Source organism: Dendrobates tinctorius, unplaced genomic scaffold (genome assembly GCF_039654945.1).
Source record: "Dendrobates tinctorius isolate UK_male_01 unplaced genomic scaffold, ASM3965494v1 ptg000069l, whole genome shotgun sequence".
NCBI classification, from domain to species: domain Eukaryota; kingdom Metazoa; phylum Chordata; class Amphibia; order Anura; family Dendrobatidae; genus Dendrobates; species Dendrobates tinctorius.
In genome coordinates, this window is record NW_027361737.1 from 8,093,575 (window position 1) to 8,112,697 (window position 19,123).

The following is a 19,123-nucleotide window of genomic DNA, read 5'->3' on the forward strand; positions in this document are numbered from 1 at the left end:
AGGACGTCAGGATCGCTGCATCTGAAAGGTAAGTAGCGACCGCTGCTGCATCGCTACATCACTGTGAGATCTGCCTGTGTGGCAGCTCACTAGCGACTATTTAGCGATGCACCAGCGATCCTGACCGGGTCGTATCATGGTCGGGATCGCTAGTGCATCGCTAAATGTAAAGGGGCCTTTAGAGATCGGTGATAGGATTAATTGGATGTGCTATATAAGGTGAAGTCCTACTAAGGAAGTATCAATCAACTGCTTCCCAGGTGGTGGCAAGCACTGTATTTTGTCGACTGACAGCACGAATGGGGAAGTAAGAGTTTAAGCCCTTTAAGACTATCTGATCCTTTTTACCTACTCAACACTTGTCACTTCTTTTTAATTATCTGCCTTCCATTGTATTGATCAGCTATTCATTCATGTGTCTGGATTATAAGGTTTTAACAAGATGTGTGAATTTCTATTTTTACTTTCAGTGAACAAGCACAAACCGTGGATTGAAACATCATATCATGGAGTTATCACTGAAAATAATGACACAGTTATTCTGGATCCCCCTTTGGTTGCATTGGACAAAGATGCCCCGGTTCCGTTTGCAGGTAGGACGCTATTGGATGTGTTCATTATTAACTCCTTAACTCCCGGAGCTTTTTTCGTTTTTGCGGTTTGGTTTTTCGCTCCCCTCATTCCCAGGGCCATAACTATTTTATTTTTCCATCAATATGGCCATGTAAGGGCTTATTTTTGGCAGGACGAGTTCTGATTTTGAACGACACCATTGGTTTAAAGGCCCCGTCACACATAGCAATCTCGCTAGCGAGATCGCTGCTGAGTCACAACTTTTGTGACACAACTGCGATCTCACCAGCAAGATCTCTGTGTGTGACAGCGATCAGCGACCGGCCCCCCTGCCGGTATCGCTGATCGCTGCAAGAAACCTCTGGACAGTTTTTTCGTCGCTGATCTCCTGCTGGCCAGCACGCATCGCTGCGTGTGACATGCGGGAGACCAGCGATCAGCTGTAAAATAATAAAAAAAATATTGTTATTCTCACCTTCCAGCGTCCTGCGCAGTCTTCCCGCCTCTCTCCACGCTTCCGGTCCCAGTAATCCTTTGCAAGAATGACCGCGAGACTTCGCAATCCCGCGAGAATGGACGTCATAGCGGTAATTCTCGCAAAGGATTACTGGGACCGGAGCGTGGAGAGAGGCGGGAATGCTGTGCGGGACGTCGGAAGGTGAGAGTAACAATATTTTTTATTTTAATTCTATTTTTGACATGAATATGGCATCAGCGCTAACGAACACAGCGATGCCACGCGCTCGGCATTGCTGTGCTAATCGCTGGTGAAGCTGTCTGTTTGACAGCTCACCAGCGATCACATAGCGACTTACCAGCGATCCTGACACGTTGATATCGTTGTTGGGATCGCTGGTAAGTTGCTATGTGTGACTCCAGCTTTACCTTGTCGTGTACTAGATAACGGAAAAAAATTCCAAGTGCTGTGAAATTGAAAAAAAAAGTGCAATCCCACACTTGTTTTTTGTTTGGCTTTTTTTTGCTAGGTTCACTAAGTGCTAAAACTGACCTGCCATTATGACTCTCCAGGTCATTGCGAGTTCATAGACACCAAACATGTCTAGGTTCTTTTTTATCTAAGAGGTGAAAATTTTAAACTTTGCAAAATAAAACAAAACACCATTTTCTGATACCGTTAGTGTCTCCATTTTTCGTGATCTCATCTTGGGTGAGGGCTTATTTTTTGCGTACTGATCTGACGTTTCTAATGATACTATTTTGGTGCAGACATGTTCTTTTGATTGTCTGTTATTGCATTTTAATGCAATGTCACAACGACCAAAAAATACATTATTCTGGTGTTTTGACTTTTTGTCTGGCTACGTCATTTAGCGACCAGGCTAATCCCTTTTTGATTGCTAGATTGGGTGATTCTGAATGCGGCAGTACCAAATATGTATATGTTTGATTTATTTTTCTGTTGCTTTATTTTGAATGGGGCGAAAGGGGGGTGATTTGAACTTTCATATATTTTTTATTTTTTTATATTTTTAAAAACATTTTTTTTTAACTTTTGGCATGCTTCATTAGTCTCCATGGGAGAATAGAAGCTTCCATAACCCGATCGGCTCAGCCACAAAGAGACGATGATCAGTTTGCCTCTATGTAGTTGAATTACACACTTGCTATGAGCGCTGATCACTGGGTGGTGCTCAAAGCAATCCGGCACTGACAACCATAGACAACCACGAGACCTCTGGTTGTCATGCCGATGAACCGATGACCCCCAATCATGTGGTGGGGTCACAGGTGTGTTTATTTCCTGGAAGTGCCATTTAAATGCCGCTGTCAGAGTTTGACAGAGGCATTTAACTAGTTAATAGCCACAGGCAGATCGCGATTCCGCCCGCGGCTATTACTGGCACATGTCAGCTGTTCAAACCAGCTGACATGTCCCGGAAAAGATGTAGGCTTACCGCCGGAGCCCACATCAAAGCAGGTATACCAACATCAGCGTAAATGTATATCCGATGTCGGTAAGGGGTTAATGTTCCTTCACTGTTATTTCCATCTTATCAAATTAACTTTAGAAGAGTAATGCAACTATTAATTGAAATGTACGTGACAACATGTCTGGATTTGATGGTAAAAGACATATTTATTATTAGATGTCTGCAAAGCAGAGACTGATTTTTATAGATTCCATAGCAATGAATGAAATCAGAGAAACGCCTTATTCAGTAAGTGTCTTTTAGTAATGATGTCAACTGTATATATCCCAGACAATGACCTGAGATGACAGTAATAATACATTTAATCTTTTATGGGTTGTAAGGACAGACCTGTCAGTGGTCTGTGAAAAATTGTATTTGTATGAGGCCATGTGAAAGCCAAGGAAAGGAAAAGCAGGCCATACATATACAATACTTGGACATGTGAAGGTTTTCCTTGGTCTGACAATCCAATTCATTTCAACAAAAACTTTGATACCTGACTTGTAAAAACAATTAACACAATGCATTTATATGGTGACTTTAGACTGTATAGTACCATAATTACTCTAATAAAAAATTGTATAATTCATATACAAAATAATCATCCAAACAGAAAATATTTTCTAATCAGATTATTCACTTAACCTCAGTATAGATTAATTCTTCAAAATCTTGGTATAGATGATGTTATCCAGATGATCAGATAATCTATGATATAATTTATAGGATTTTTCCTCTTTTATACTTGGGCATTTGTTTCTTTCCATTTTATGACTATCTAATATGTCTATCTAGCTATGTATTAAAATGAGCTCGCCATTGCAGTGCCTAGTTTTTCCACTAAGGACAGAAGAGCCTGGCATTTGTTCCTCTCCACACCCTAAAACAACAGAGAAAGAAAAATGGCATATGTCTGTCTACCAGTCAGTCTAGCCATAAAATAAAAGAGGCAGTACTCCTATTTCACAAAAGTGAAATTGGCATTTGATCCGAGCCCATGGTATGTTTCTTTCACAATTAGTCTTTTTAAAGTGAACCAAGAAACATCTTTTAGCGGAATCTGTCAATAGGATCAGCCCTCCTAAGCTATCTATATGGGCATGTAGGTCATACGAAGCTGAATAAAATTATACCTTGATATCTGTGATCCGATGTCTTATTCCAGAGAAATCCATGTTTTTCTTATATGAAATTGAGCTGTTAATAACTATGGGCCGGACATTGATCTGCATTAGAAATTGTCTTCAGGGCTTATTTTATATAAAAGGAGGAGTCACCAGTTTGATATGTAATGGCATCTCTCAGCTCTCTGAATTTTACTGCAGAACTATGTATGACAGGGGTCCCCAAGATAGGATGATACTGGTAGTCATGGGGTGCTTGAAGCTGGAAGCAATAGTGTAGTGAGAATAGTGGAGTCAGGACTACCAAATAAGGGTTAAGTGGAAATCATTGGATGTAGTTATAATGCTTATATGGGACGGGGTCACAAGGTAAAAGTTTGCTTTTTGTGGGGAAGCTTTGGCCATTGTCACATTGGCCCTAGAAATGGCTTGCTACCATCTCTCAGAGTTGAATATGGCTCTCAAGGTAAAAAAAAGTTTGGGAACTAGTATATGATTATAAATGACACAATCTGTAGTGGTCCTCTCAGTGCTTCAGCTTCCCTCTCACAGGTAGCTAGTGTTTCAATACAGCAGAGCTGTGAGAGCTGCAGCTGCTAACAAATTTGCTATGAGACAAAGTTCAGTTCTACTGTTCTGTGTTAACTACATGTCTCATAATGGTAACACCTCCTTTCATTTAGGGCATAGTCAGACGGCCCCATATCACAGATCACGATCACATCGCAATGATTGATATGGCCTTCGGCTCTCCTAACCCGAGTGTGACAGCTGCATAGATATACAGGCTGTTACTTTCAGGTCAGGAGAGCATTGCGAGATACAATCGTCGTCTATGTTATACAACCGCCTGACTGCTCCCTTAAAATAAGCTTTGGAGGCAGATTCTCATGCAAATCAGTGTCCTACCCATAGTTCACAGTGGGAATGTTTGTCTCTGTTCAACTTATGTAAAAAATTATTAGATTCTAGTTTTGACACATTAGCCAAGCCAATATCAATCCATACTGGTGTGTGTAAATAGACAATCTTGAGTCTTGAAAAATGTTTCATCTGCTAGAAAATGTATGTGACCTTCTGCCATCATTATCTTTTCAAAAGAAGTGTCTGAATGGCGATTTGTGAGAAGACCTATTATGGGAAATTGAACTGAGAACCAGCAGATTCTAGAAATGATTGCACAATTGTACTATGATTGCAACAAAATAACTGCTCTTCTACTATAATCTGTGTGGAGTATGCTCAATATTATATGACCATGTTCTGTATATACTGAAGTCTTAGGTCTGTCAATATATAACTTACTGACTTTGATACATAAGTAAGAGGGACATATGCAGCTATTTTCTATTACCACTAAACCTGCACCCTAAACCTGTACCCTAAACTCACACAGAGTTACCGCTAAGAAATTAGTTACTAGTTAAGCAATTAGTGTTCCCACACTGTATGATACATTTTCATGGTCCCCACAGTACTTCTTATAGAGTAAGATGCACTTACAGTCCCCCACACAGAGTATAATGCTCTCACAGTGCTCAACACACTGGTGTCCATACAGATCCACACATCACACAGTATGATGTACACATATGCACACAGCACTACTACATACTGTAATGACCAAAAGTGTTGACACCCTTGAAATTGTTGTAGAAAATGAAGTATTTCTCCCAAGTAATTATTCCAATTACACGTTTTGGTATAAACATGTTTATTTCCTTTGCGTGTATTGTAACAACACACAAAAACAGAGTGCAAAAGGCAAATTGAACATCGTTTCTCACAAACCCCCGAAAAAAGGACGGACAAAATTGTTGGCACCCTGAAATTAATATTTGGTTGCATATACCTTGGAATAAATAACTGCAATCAATCGCTTCCTATAACCATCAACAAGCTTCTTATACCTCTCAACTGGAATTTTGGACCAATCTTTCTTTGCAAACTAATCCATGTCACTCATATTTGAAGTGTGCCATCTCCCAACATCAGTTTTAAGATCTCTCTACAGGTATTCCAATGGGATTTAGATGCAGACTAATCACTGGCCACTTCAGAACTCTCCAGCGCTTTGTTTCCAACCATTTCTGGGTGCTTCTTGATGTATATTTGAGGTCATTGTCTTGCAGGAAGACCTATAACCTAGGAGGCAAACCCAGCTTTTTGACACTTGGCACTAGATGGCAACCAACAATCATTTGGTAATCTTCAGATTTCATGATGTTTTACACACAGTTAAGGCACATAGTGCCAGAAGCTGCAAAACAACCCTAAACCATCTTTGAATCTCCTCCATATTTGACTGTAGATACTGCATTCTTTTCTTTGAAGAACAGTAGAATGATGTGCTTTTCCAAAATGCTCTATCTTGGTTTCATCTGTCCATAACATTCTTGTCTAAAAGGATCTTGGCTTATTCACGTACATTTTGGCAAATTGCAGTCTAGCTTTTTTATGTCTATGTGTCGGCAGTGGGTTCTTCCTTGGTCTCCTGCCACAGCTTGAATTTCTTTGGAACTTGATTAGGGTTTTTATCCACCATATGGACTATCCTGCGTTGCAACCTTTCATCACTTTTTCTCGGCCGTCCACGTCCAGGGAGATTAGCTACAGAATCATGGGTTGTAAAATTTGCGATTATGTTGCACACTGTGGACAAAGAAGCATTAAGATATTTGGAGACGGACTTGTAAGATTGAGATTGTGGATATTTAATTTTGGTTCTCAAGTCTTCAGACAGTTCTCTTCTCTTTCTATTCTCCATGCTTATTGTCACTCACACAGACGCACAATGCAAAGATTGAGTCAATTTCTCTCCTTTTTATCTGGTTTCAGGTATGATTTCATATTACCCACACCTGTTACTTGCCACAGGCGAGTTTGAATAAGCATCACATGCTTGAAACAAAGTTGTCTACTCACACTTTAGGAAAAGTGCCTTCAAGTTTTTTTGTGGTATTCCAAAACACACAAAGGAAATAAATATGTGTCTAACAAAACATGTACAGTTCTTGTATTTTTATGGGAAAATACTTCATTTTCTGCAACAATTTCAAGGGTTTGAACACTTTCAGACATGACTGTAAGCATACACACAGCTGTCCAACATCAACAAACCGAGCTCAACAACATTAACCCTTTAGTGACAGAGCCATTTTACAGCTATATGACCAGGCCAATTTTTTACAATTCTGACCACTGTCACTTTATGAGGTTATAACTCTGGAACGCTTTAACGGATCCCGCTGATTTTGAGATTATTTTTTTGTGACATATTGTACTTCATTTTAGTGGTAAAATATCTTCGATATGTCTTGTGTTTATGAAAAAAATGGAAATATGGTGAAAATTTTGCAATTTTTAAACTTTAAAATTTTATGCCCTTAAATCAGAGAGATGTGTCACATAAATTTCTTAATAAATAACATTTTCCACATGTCTACTTTACATCAGCACAATTTTGGAAACAACATTTTTTTGTTAGGAAAATAGGAAGTTGAAAGGGTTAAAAGTTGACAAGCGATTTCTCATTTTTACAACAAAATTTACAAAACCATTTTTTTTAGGTACCACATCATATTTAAAGTCATTTTGAGGGGTGTACATGACAGAAAATACCCAAAAGTGAAACTATTCTAAAAACTAGACCCCTCAAGGTGCTGAAAACCACATTCAAGAAGTTTATTAACTTATTACGTGCTTCACAGGAACTAAAGCAATGTGGGAGGAAAAAATTAACAATTAATTTTTTTTGCTAAAAATTTACTTCAGAACCAATTTTTTTTATTTTCAAAAGTGGTAAAAGAGAAAATAAACCACAAAAAGTGTTGTGCAATTTCTCCTGAATGCGTCAATACCCCACATGTAGGGGTAAACCACTTTTTCAGTGCACGGCAGAGCTTGAAAGGGAAGGAGTGCTGTTTGACTTTTTCAACGCAGAGTTGGCTGCAATTGAGATCGGATGCCATGTTGCGTTCGAAGAGCCCCTAATGTTCCTAAACAGTGGAAACCCCCAGCAAGTGACTCCTTTTTGGAAACTAGACCCCTTAAGGAACTTATCTAGATGTGTGGTGAGCACTTTGAACCTTCAAGTGCTTTGCATAAGTTTATAAAGTAGAGCCGTGAAAATAAAAAATCATTTTTTTTCCACAAAAATAATAATTTCGCCCCCAAATTTTTTTTTTACAAGGGTAACAGGAGAAATTAGACCCCCAAAGTTGTTGTGCAATTTGTCCTGAGTACGATGATACCCCATATGTGGGGGTAAACCACTGTTTGGGCGCACGGCAGAGCTCAGAAGGGAAGGAGTACCGTTTGACTTTTTCAATACAGAATTGGCTGAAATTGAGATTGGACGCCATGTCGCTTTTGAAGAGCCCCTGATGTGCCTAAACAGTGAAAAAAAAAACACAAGTGACACCATTATGGAAAGTAGACCCCTAAAGGAGCTTATCTAGATATGTGGTGAGCACTTTCAACCCCCAAGTATTTCACAGAAGTTTATAATGCAGAGCAGTGAAAATAAAAAATCACTTTTTTTTCCTCAAAAATGATTTTTTAGCCCGCCATGTTTTATTTTATCAAGGGTAACAGGAGAAATTGGACCACAAATATTGGAAACCCCTCAATTCTTGCTCCAACCCTAACCCCAACACACCCCTAACTCTAATCCCAACGCTAACCCTAATCCCAATCCGAATCCCTAATCCTAATTCTAACCCTAATCCTAATTCGCCCTAACCCTAATTCTAATCCTAGCCCTAATCCTAGCCCAACCCTAATTCCAACCCTAACCCTAATTCTAACCCTAACCCTAGCCCTAATTCTAACCCTAACCCTATTTCTAGCCCTATCCCTAGCACTAACCCTAGCCCTAACCCTAGCCCTAACCCTAGCCCTAGCCCAGCCCTAGCCCTAACCCTAGCCCTAACTCTAGCCCTAACCCTAGCCCTAATGGAAAAATGAAAAAAAAATATTTTCTTTATTTCATTATGTTTGTCTATCTAAGGGGGTGATAAACGGGGGGGGCTATTTACTATTTTTTTATTTTGATCACTATGATAGTTTATCATAGTGATCAAAATGAATGAATGGAATCTGCCGACCGAAGCCTGCAGATTCTCGGCGGGCGCACTGCGCATGTGCCCACCATTTTCTCCAGATCCAAGATGGCGGCGCCCACTAGAGGAAGCCGCAGGGACTCAGGACCACCGGAAGAGGACAGAGGACCACCGGGAGGTACATGGGGGGATCGGAGACCTTATTTCTCTCTCCTCTGATGTGCGATCACATCAGAGGAAAGAGAAATTAAATGCTGAATAGTGGCTTTTTTTGCGGTCGCCGTTATAAGGTTAATAACGGCGATCTCAAAAGTGGGGTCAGTAAAAACCGACCCGATTCATGTTCTCTGGGTTCTCAGTTACCCCCGGCAGCCGAGACCCCAGAGAAAATCCTACACTGGGGGGCGCTATTTACTTACTCAACAGTGCCGTGAATTAACGGCGCTGTGGTTTAAGTACCCTTAATTACCGCCGTTAAAAGGCGTGTCGGCGGTCGTTAAGGGGTTAAAACACGTATAGCTTTGATACACCCACAAACACACATTCACTCATCTCTGCTAGATGTACACACATACATAAACTCACCTCCACTGTGTATTTGTGCATGTAGTGGAGGTGAATGTATGTGTGTGTGTTTATCTAGTAGATCTGAGTGTGTTGTTTCATGTGGCAGAGTTGGATATATACAAATATATATACATGTGTATGTATATATATATATATATATATATATATATATATATATAGTGATAAAACACTCCGGGTTCGCCTTTGCTGGGGTCAAAGGTCACGTGCGTTCAGTATGAAACTCAGGCGCAGAGCTGGGATTCGGGTGTAACTGACCCTGAGTCAGGTTTATTAACGGTGAAAGCAATGCAAAAAGGAAATAAAACATAAAACAAATCCTTGCCTGTCCGGCACTAACTAAACAATGGACAACCTAACTACCAACTGGCGGGCTTCTCCCGTCCAGCCAAACCACAGTTGCAGTGGGCACTGCTTCCACTCACGTGTGTCTCTCACACAGACAGGTTCTCTGTGTTCCCAGGCTGAGACGCTCACACAACCACCTGGCATCCTTTTATATCCACCTCCCATTATTCATTAGCAAGCAGGTGCGATACTGACCAGACTAGGCCACATAGGAAAGGAATCTGGGCGAGATATACCTGCCCTCATCCACTATTCCCACATGATTCTCACTATATATATATATATATATATATATATATAGTACATAAAGTATATGACTCTGCTACATTAACATACACATACACATATATATATACATATATAGTACATAAAGTATATGACTCTGCTACATTAACATACACTCAGGTCTGCTATACATACACACTCAACGCTGCTATCCATACATTCTCAGGTCCTCTGTACATACATGAATATTAGACAGAAAACCTCTGCTACATTAACATATATTTAGCTCTGCTACAAATACACACTTATACACAAACTGTTTTGCTACAGTAATACACAGGTCTACTATATATATACTGTAAATACAATCATATTTCTCTTGCATTACTACTAGTGTTGAGCATTCCGATACCGCAAGTATCGGGTATCGGCCGATACTTGCTGTATCGGAATTCCGATACCGACTTCCGATATTTTTTCAATATCGGAAGTCGGCATCGGAATAGGAAGTTCAAAGTTGATTGACAGCCTGACGTCATCATGATGCGCGGTGTGTGCGCATCATGATGCGCCGTCATTTCGGGCCTTCCGGGGGTCTCTGCCGGCCTGCCGGGGGGCTGTGTGGACTGCCCGGGGTCTGTACCGGCCTGCCGGGGGGCTGTGCCGGCCTGCCGGTGGTCTGTGCACCCTGTGGGGGTCTGTACCGGCCTGCCGGGGGGCTGTGCCGGCCTGCCGGGGGGCTGTGCTGATGTCCGGGGGTCTGTGCAAGCATCGTCCGATGGGACTACAAGTCCCATCTGGCGATGCCTGCTACCATGACAGTGATTGACACATTAGCCAATGATGGGACAGTAGTAGTCCCATCATCCGGCTAATGTGTTAAATGTTAAAAAAAAAAAAAAAAAAAAAAAAAAAATACTACATGCATGCTACATACATACTACATACATACTACATGCATACCACATACATACTACATACATACTACATGCATACTACATACATACCACATATATACATACATACTACATACATAACACATATATACTACATGCATGCTACATACATACTACATGCTACATATATACTACATACATACTACATACATACAGACTACATATATACTACATGCATGCTACATACATACTACATGCTACATACATACTACATATATACTACATGCATACTACATACATACATACTACATATATACTACATGCATGCTACATACATACTACATGCTACATACATACTACATATATACTACATGCATACTACATACATACTACATGCATGCTACATACATACTACATGCTACATACATACCACATACATACTACATACATACTACATGCATGCTACATACATACTACATGCTACATACATACTACATATATACTACATGCATGCTACATACATACTACATGCTACATACATACTACATATATACTACATGCATGCTACATACATACTACATGCTACATACATACTACATATATACTACATGCATGCTACATACATACTACATGCTACATACATACTACATATATACTACATACATACTACATACATACTACATGCATGCTACATACATACTACATGCATGCTACATACATACTACATGCTACATACATACCACATACATACTACATACATACTACATGCTACATACATACTACATATATACTACATGCATGCTACATACATACTGCATGCTACATGCATGCTACATACATACTACATACATACTACATGCTACATACATACCACATATATACTACATACATACTACATACAATACATTCATACAATACATACATAGACATACAGTACATATAACATAGAGTAACATACTTACCAATACTTGTCACATTGTTCCCCGAAGCCATTGTCTTTTACGGAATAAATATTAACATAACAAACCACAAAAATACTCACCCACGATCCGAAGCAGTCCACGAGTGTGTCCCACGACGATCTTGGGTAGAGAACTGCAGCATCAGCTGTTGCTGCCGTTCTCTACGGGCTGCAGGAATCCAATGACGGAAGGTAGGTATCCTTCCGCACTGTATTCCTCCGCCACTTAAAAAAAAAAAGTCCCTAGTCTCACTTTATGCCATTGCTGTGTGGGAATTAGCAATGGCATAAAGTGAGACTAGGGACTTTTTTTTTTTAAGTGGCGGAGGAATACAGTGCGGAAGGATACCTACCTTCCGTCATTGGATTCCTGCAGCCCGTAGAGAACGGCAGCAACAGCTGATGCTGCAGTTCTCTACCCAAGATCGTCGTGGGACACACTCGTGGACTGCTTCGGATCGTGGGTGAGTATTTTTGTGGTTTGTTATGTTAATATTTATTCCATAAAAGACAATGGCTTCGGGGAACAATGTGACAAGTATTGGTAAGTATGTTACTCTATGTTATATGTACTGTATGTCTATGTATGTATTGTATGAATGTATTGTATGTAGTATGTATGTAGTATATATGTGGTATGTATGTAGCATGTAGTATGTATGTAGTATGTATGTAGCATGCATGTAGCATGCAGTATGTATGTAGCATGCATGTAGTATATATGTAGTATGTATGTAGCATGTAGTATGTATGTAGTATGTATGTGGTATGTATGTAGCATGTAGTATGTATGTAGCATGCATGTAGTATGTATGTAGCATGCATGTAGTATGTATGTAGTATGTATGTAGTATATATGTAGTATGTATGTAGCATGTAGTATGTATGTAGCATGCATGTAGTATATATGTAGTATGTATGTAGCATGTAGTATGTATGTAGCATGCATGTAGTATATATGTAGTATGTATGTAGCATGTAGTATGTATGTAGCATGCATGTAGTATATATGTAGTATGTATGTAGCATGTAGTATGTATGTAGCATGCATGTAGTATATATGTAGTATGTATGTAGCATGTAGTATGTATGTAGTATGTATGTAGCATATATGTAGTATGTATGTAGCATGTAGTATATATGTAGTATATACACTCACTAGCCACTTTATTAGGTACACCATGCTAGTAACGGGTTGGACCCCCTTTTGCCTTCAGAACTGCCTCAATTCTTCGTGGCAGAGATTCAACAAGGTGCTGGAAGCATTCCTCAGAGATTTTGGACCATATTGACATGATGGCATCACACAGTTGGCGCAGATTTGTCGGCTGCACATCCCTGATGCGAATCTCCCGTTCCACCACATCCCAAAGATGCTCTATTGGATTGAGATCTGGTGACTGAGGAGGCCATTTGAGTACAGTGAACTCATTGTCATGTTCAAGAAACCAATCTGAGATGATTCGAGCTTTATGACATGGCGCATTATCCTGCTGAAAGTAGCCATCAGATGCCTGTTCTTAGCTGAGAGGAGTGGTACCCAGTGTGGTCTTCTGCTGCTGTAGCCCATCTGCCTCAAAGTTCGACGCACTGTGCGTTCAGAGATGCTCTTCTGCCTACCTTGGTTGTAACGGGTGGCAATTTGAGTCACTGTTGCCTTTCTATCAGCTCGAACCAGTATGCCCATTCTCCTCTGACCTCTGGCATCAACAAGGCATTTCCGGCCACAGAACTGCCGCTCACTGGATTTTTTTTCTTTTTCGGACCATTCTCTGTAAACCCTAGAGATGGTTGTGCGTGAAAATCCCAGTAGATCAGCAGTTTCTGAAATTCTCAGACCAGCCCTTCTGGCACCAACAATCATGCCACGTTCAAAGGCACTCAAATCACCTTTCTTCCCCATACTGATGCTCGGTTTGAACTGCAGGAGATTGTCTTGACCATGTCTACATGCCTAAATGCACTGAGTTGCCGCCATGTGATTGGCTGATTAGAAATTAAGTCTTAACACACAGTTGGACAGGTGTACCTAATAAAGTGGCCAGTGAGTGTATATAGTATGCATGTTGCATGCATGTAGTATATATGTAGTATGTATGTTGCATGTAGTATATATGTAGTATGCATGTTGCATGCATGTAGTATATATGTAGTATGTATGTTGCATGTAGTATATATGTAGTATGCATGTTGCATGCATGTAGTATATATGTAGTATGTATGTTGCATGTAGTATATATGTAGTATGAATGTAGCATGTATGTAGTATGTAGTATGAATGTAGCATGTATGTAGTATGCATGTTGTATGTATGTAGCATGTATGTAGCATGTAATTTTTTTTTTTTTTTTTTTTTTTTTTTTTACATTCAACACATTAGCCGGATGATGGGACTACTACTGTCCCATCATTGGCTAATGTGTCAATCACTGTCATGGTAGCAGGCATCGCCCGATGGGACTTGTAGTCCCATCGGACGATGCCTGCACAGACCCCCGAAGCCTGCACAGCCCCCCGGCAGGCCGGCACAGCCCCCCGGCAGGCCGGCACAGCCCCCCGGCAGGCCGGCACAGCCCACCGGAGCCTGCACAGCCCCCCGGCAGGCCGGCACAGACCACCGGAGCCTGCACAGACCCCCTGGCAGGCCGGCACAGCCCCCCGAAAGGCCCGTACAGACCCCAGAGAGGCTGTACAAGGGAAAAACAGGATTTTTCTTATTCCGATACCGGAAGTCCCATAGACTTGAATGGGACTTCCGGTATCGGAATCGGCGATACCGATACTTTTTTTTAAGATCGGCCGATCCATTCCGATCCGATACTTTGAAGTATCGGACGGTATCGCTCAACTCTAATTACTACATTAACACGCACACATGCACCTTGCATGTGTCCTACTTCTCTTCCCTCTTCTCCACTGACTGTCACATGACCTTCAATCTTTACGTAGACAAAACGGTGGAAAAATGGCCTGAAGGCTCCCTTCTCCGTTTTACTATTCAGCTGTATTTATGACCTTTGGTGACAGATACAACTGAAATTTGGATATATTTTTGAAATTTGGATATATTTCCAACCTCCTGGGACAGCAGCACTGAATTGTGGATGGTTGGGAGGTATGTATAACTATTGTACTTGGCACACACTGTAGGGTTAACAGGTCTCCAATGTCTTGATATTTACTAAATATTGGCCTGTAAGGACCATCATGTGCCAACTGCTCAAACAACTCAACACCGTCCCATTTACAAGTCCAAACCCCTAAGAGGTTATGGATACTACCCAGTAATGTCCTGCCTGCTTGACACCACCTCTAAAGCAAACATATTGGCATCTCTTCTTCACTGTCGTAGACAGATTGTCTGTACAGAATGCCACCCCATCATTGTCACAGGAAGGGCAGATGTCCTAGCTGAGCTCTGACAGTGCATATAGTATTTTACCTCTCTCCCTCCAGCTCTGACAGAATCCATATTAGAAGAACTTGTTCGACACTCAGCACATTTCAGAATCTATCTGCACAAAATACACACCAGCTGTTAACCTCATAAAATGGCATAATGTGACGCCTGCTCTTTCAGTATGTGCAAGCAGGGCACTAATGCAGATGGGTTATGGTAATGGACTTCAGGATACATTTATTTTTGCATTGGTAGTTATACGTGTAATGGATCGAAGAGAAGAAGAAAGCTGTGTTCATAATTGAAGTAAAAGTTCTTTTGTTGGGACAGAGGTTTTAAAATATTCTACTTTTAACCATTGCCCTTGTAACCTTCCATCTGCTGACGGGTGTTAGAATATTTATGAAATGAAATGGTTTAATGCGACTACCATTTAGAACATTAGGAATACTGGATAGGCTCTGCAGAAATTACTCGCTTCCCTTATCAAGTCCTTGGTAATCTTTCCATTAGGCAGCATTAAAATGTACAGATGGTTTAAATCTGGATGTAGCATTAAAATGGGGTCTATAGTGCACCAGATACTTGCTACATTTGAAATTATAATTAGGTCTGCTCAAATATTTGTCTACCAGCGGTGCTACTATACCTGCAAAGGGAATAAAGTTGTAGAACAGCAATACTTTTTTTCTGGAAATACTTATGGACTTGGGTAGCAATGAAAATAAATGTAATATAGCTACCGCATGAACACTCCTTTAGCTAACATCTGTCTTTCTCATCTCCCCATACATATTCATGCTCCACTTGATCGAACATGCATTTGCTCTGAAGTGGAAGGGTGGAGTAAGTCACTGTAACTCCTGGGAGTTGGGAGGCTCCTATACGCATTAGATAGTCCCTTGGCCTTGCCAAAATCTGCTGGTTCACTTGACGTTAGAATTGAGCAAAAGAGTCATAGGGCCTTGGTCCGTTGACATACCATACCAGCCAGACAGGGGCCTGTGAACTTCCTCGGCAGGCACTTGAAGGCAGTCATCCTGGTCACTTCTCTAAATTACTAGGCCCCCAAATTATCATGACTCTGTGGGGAGACACAAATCATAATGTCATTTGAACCTACTCACTAGGCCTCATGCGATGTCATAATGTGGCAAGTGCCGATGAGTTGCCCAGGAAGCTGACCATGGTCCAGCTGCCACAGGCTACGGACATGGATGCTGGACAACAATCCTGCAAACCTTTTTGCCCAACTTTATTTGATGTACTACTAATGTGTATGACCAGCTTTATAAAATGCATTTTCCTTCATATGTATGCCAGGTCCTTGAATGTATTGAAATATGTCCATATTCTTTTGCTCCGTGTCCAAATCCCATTCCCTTTTCTCTTTAAAATATAAGGTGGCAAAACTTTTATAATTTTTTAAAATTGTAATAATTGTGAAAATTTGTGATAATAGTGTAATTGTACATTTAGCATATGCCATTTAAACCATTTTTTGAATTTTTTTTGCCAAAGAATATAGCTTGAAAATGTGGTGCATATTCTATGTGGCAATTAACACATGTTTTAGAATTTTTATACTTTTCACAAGTACAGATGAATGAATTAATTTGATTTGAATTATGAAATTTGAAGATCTTGGTGAATTTGATCAACATGTGATTGGATTTGCTTGAATTGTAAAAAAAAACCCTACACTATTTTGCATATTGCAGAAGATTGCCTCAGCCACAGAAGGCTGTCATCACCTGATACACGGCTGCCTGGGCATCCCTAAAATGCCTTGCAGCTATCCCATAACATCGTCTAGTGCAGCCAATCTAGAGGTACTGTCAGAGCCTGTAGAGAAGCCAGGGCAGAGAATGCAGCAGCCTTTTTCAGAGTTATTTATGATAGTGAGAGGAAGTCAAAGCTCACATTATCCATGGCCACTGGGCATCATTGCAGTGGGCCAGTACAGTAGGAAGAAGTTGTGGCGACTCATAGCCTGGGTGGATGCCTTTTAGGGAGGGAGTCGGTTGGAGTGAGGAACAGAAGGAAGTTGAAGCTTCGCAGGGAATGGCAGATGGGTCGGATGCTTTTCCAGAGGCAACTAAACCGGGTGGCAGATGATCTTGAGTCTGGGGCAAAACAGGCAGAAGGAATTGTTATCATGGCGAGGTTAGGCCAGGAAGAAGCTGGGAATCAGTCTTAGACAGTCCGGTCCAGACGTGTGCCGTACAGAAGCGACAGCAAAGTAGGGAGAGCTGAGGAAGCAAGTAAAGTTGAATGTGAATTCCATGATGTTTCAATTGTGGATGTAATGTGTGAAGTCCTAAGTAAAGAAAACCTTCAAGCTTTTCTGGACTGTGTCTCCATTACTGGGGGTCGCCTGGAAGTAGGACTGCCACTGCCTGGGAAGTGCCCAGGGGGACCTGAACCTGGAGACGCAGGTACACTGAGCAGTGGATTACAATTTTCTGTGAGGGAAGGTCGGGACACAGATGCTTCAGTATCTCTGGCCATGACTACAGGCCTGGCCTCTCCCCTTACACTCCAGACAATAATATGTTGATTAATTGCAACAGTGAAGAAGATGACAATAGTAGTATGGGAATAATACAGATATTCAATTGAAAGGGGAAGAGAGGTAGATAGAGGAGGTGCCCACAGCAGTGCCAAATATTTGACCTATTGCATTTTGGAAGGGAGCCTGTTATGTCTCCAAATTGTATTAATCTGCAGCTAGAGGGTTAATTTGCAGGTTAATCAAAGCTGCCTGGCAACCTTATTGAAATCTCAGCTACAGAGAGAAAATTAACTTTATTCTTTATGGGAGCTGCATGGCTTTCAGTCTTAGAGACATATTGGAGTGGCTTCTGTAAGCTGCAGCTGTATGCATGCCCCAGAATTTTGATTCATAGCTTGTTTTTGCTGAGCATCTGTGCACAGTAAGCTGTCAATCATAGTGTCAGGGTGTGCCTACTGCCATCAGTTACAGGATACTGAACACTGTATGAAACCACAACTTCATGTTTCTACTACTGAAAGCTGGTGGCTCCCTTGGAGAAATAAACTTCATATCCTCCCGGTGCAGTGCTTTCAATAAGGCTGCTGGACTGCTTTTGAAGACTATTAACATGTAGATTGACCCTATATCTGCAAGTTAATAACATTTGAGAACATGATGGGTTCTCTTTGAATTAAGCACTTTTTTCCTTCATTCTAAATAAAATAAAAAGTAAAAGCAAGACAGCAATTGAAGCATTCGCACCTCACCACCCCTCCTGATATCAATATTATGTCAGCAGGATCACGTGGTAAGGTTTCTCCACTTGTAACAACGTGACGTTCCACACCCTCAGGTTTCACGTAAGGTCAGATTGGTACAGTTTTACACAGACACCTCCCTGTCCACACAGGCCCACGAATGCTTTAGGAGTGAGAGAATGTGGCCCATACAGTCAGTGACGTGGCACCACACTCACACACAACACTGACAGGCTGAGAGGCCCCTTTCACTAGCCCCAGTGAAACAGAACCTCATCAACTTGGTATAACTGCCACCAGTTCCTCGTTCGACAGAAGCCTGGTCCATTAATGGGATTATATTGGGCCAGAAACCAGCCCCGGTAGAATGGGAAGTTAAACCGAGAAATGGACATGTGGATACTTGGATCGAGATAAAAGACCAGCCCAAGGTTAAATTATATATTTAATCGCCTTAAAGGCACACTAAACAATACACTATATACACAAAAGTTTTACATATATAATGGTCAGATTTGCAAATGCAGGTTAGGTACAACAGATATAAGGAAATATTAAGAGTCAGTTGCCAGTCAGATGAAATGCCTGGCTTGTGGGGAAGGGGCTGCCGTATGTGAGGCTTGTGGTCCCCTCTGCTGTTGACTTCTCCTCACATGATATGTTGTTGCGAACTCCCCAGAGAAAAAGCACTAGGCCAAGCTGTTAGGCATTGGGTTCCTGTCGCTGCACAGCAGGAATCCTGAGCCTTGCATCCGGCTG

At 41.1% G+C, this 19,123-nt stretch overlaps 1 protein-coding gene across 1 annotated transcript in view; it reads left to right on the forward strand.

Annotated features, from left to right (window-relative positions):
- CLSTN2 (calsyntenin 2) overlaps positions 1–19,123 on the forward strand; it is a 1,499,677-nt gene that overhangs the window by 604,094 nt on the left and 876,460 nt on the right. Inside the window, exon 2 of the mRNA XM_073581085.1 lies at positions 471–593. Within this exon, the coding sequence (XP_073437186.1) occupies positions 471–593 (123 nt within the window). The remainder of the gene's footprint in view (positions 1–470; positions 594–19,123) is intronic.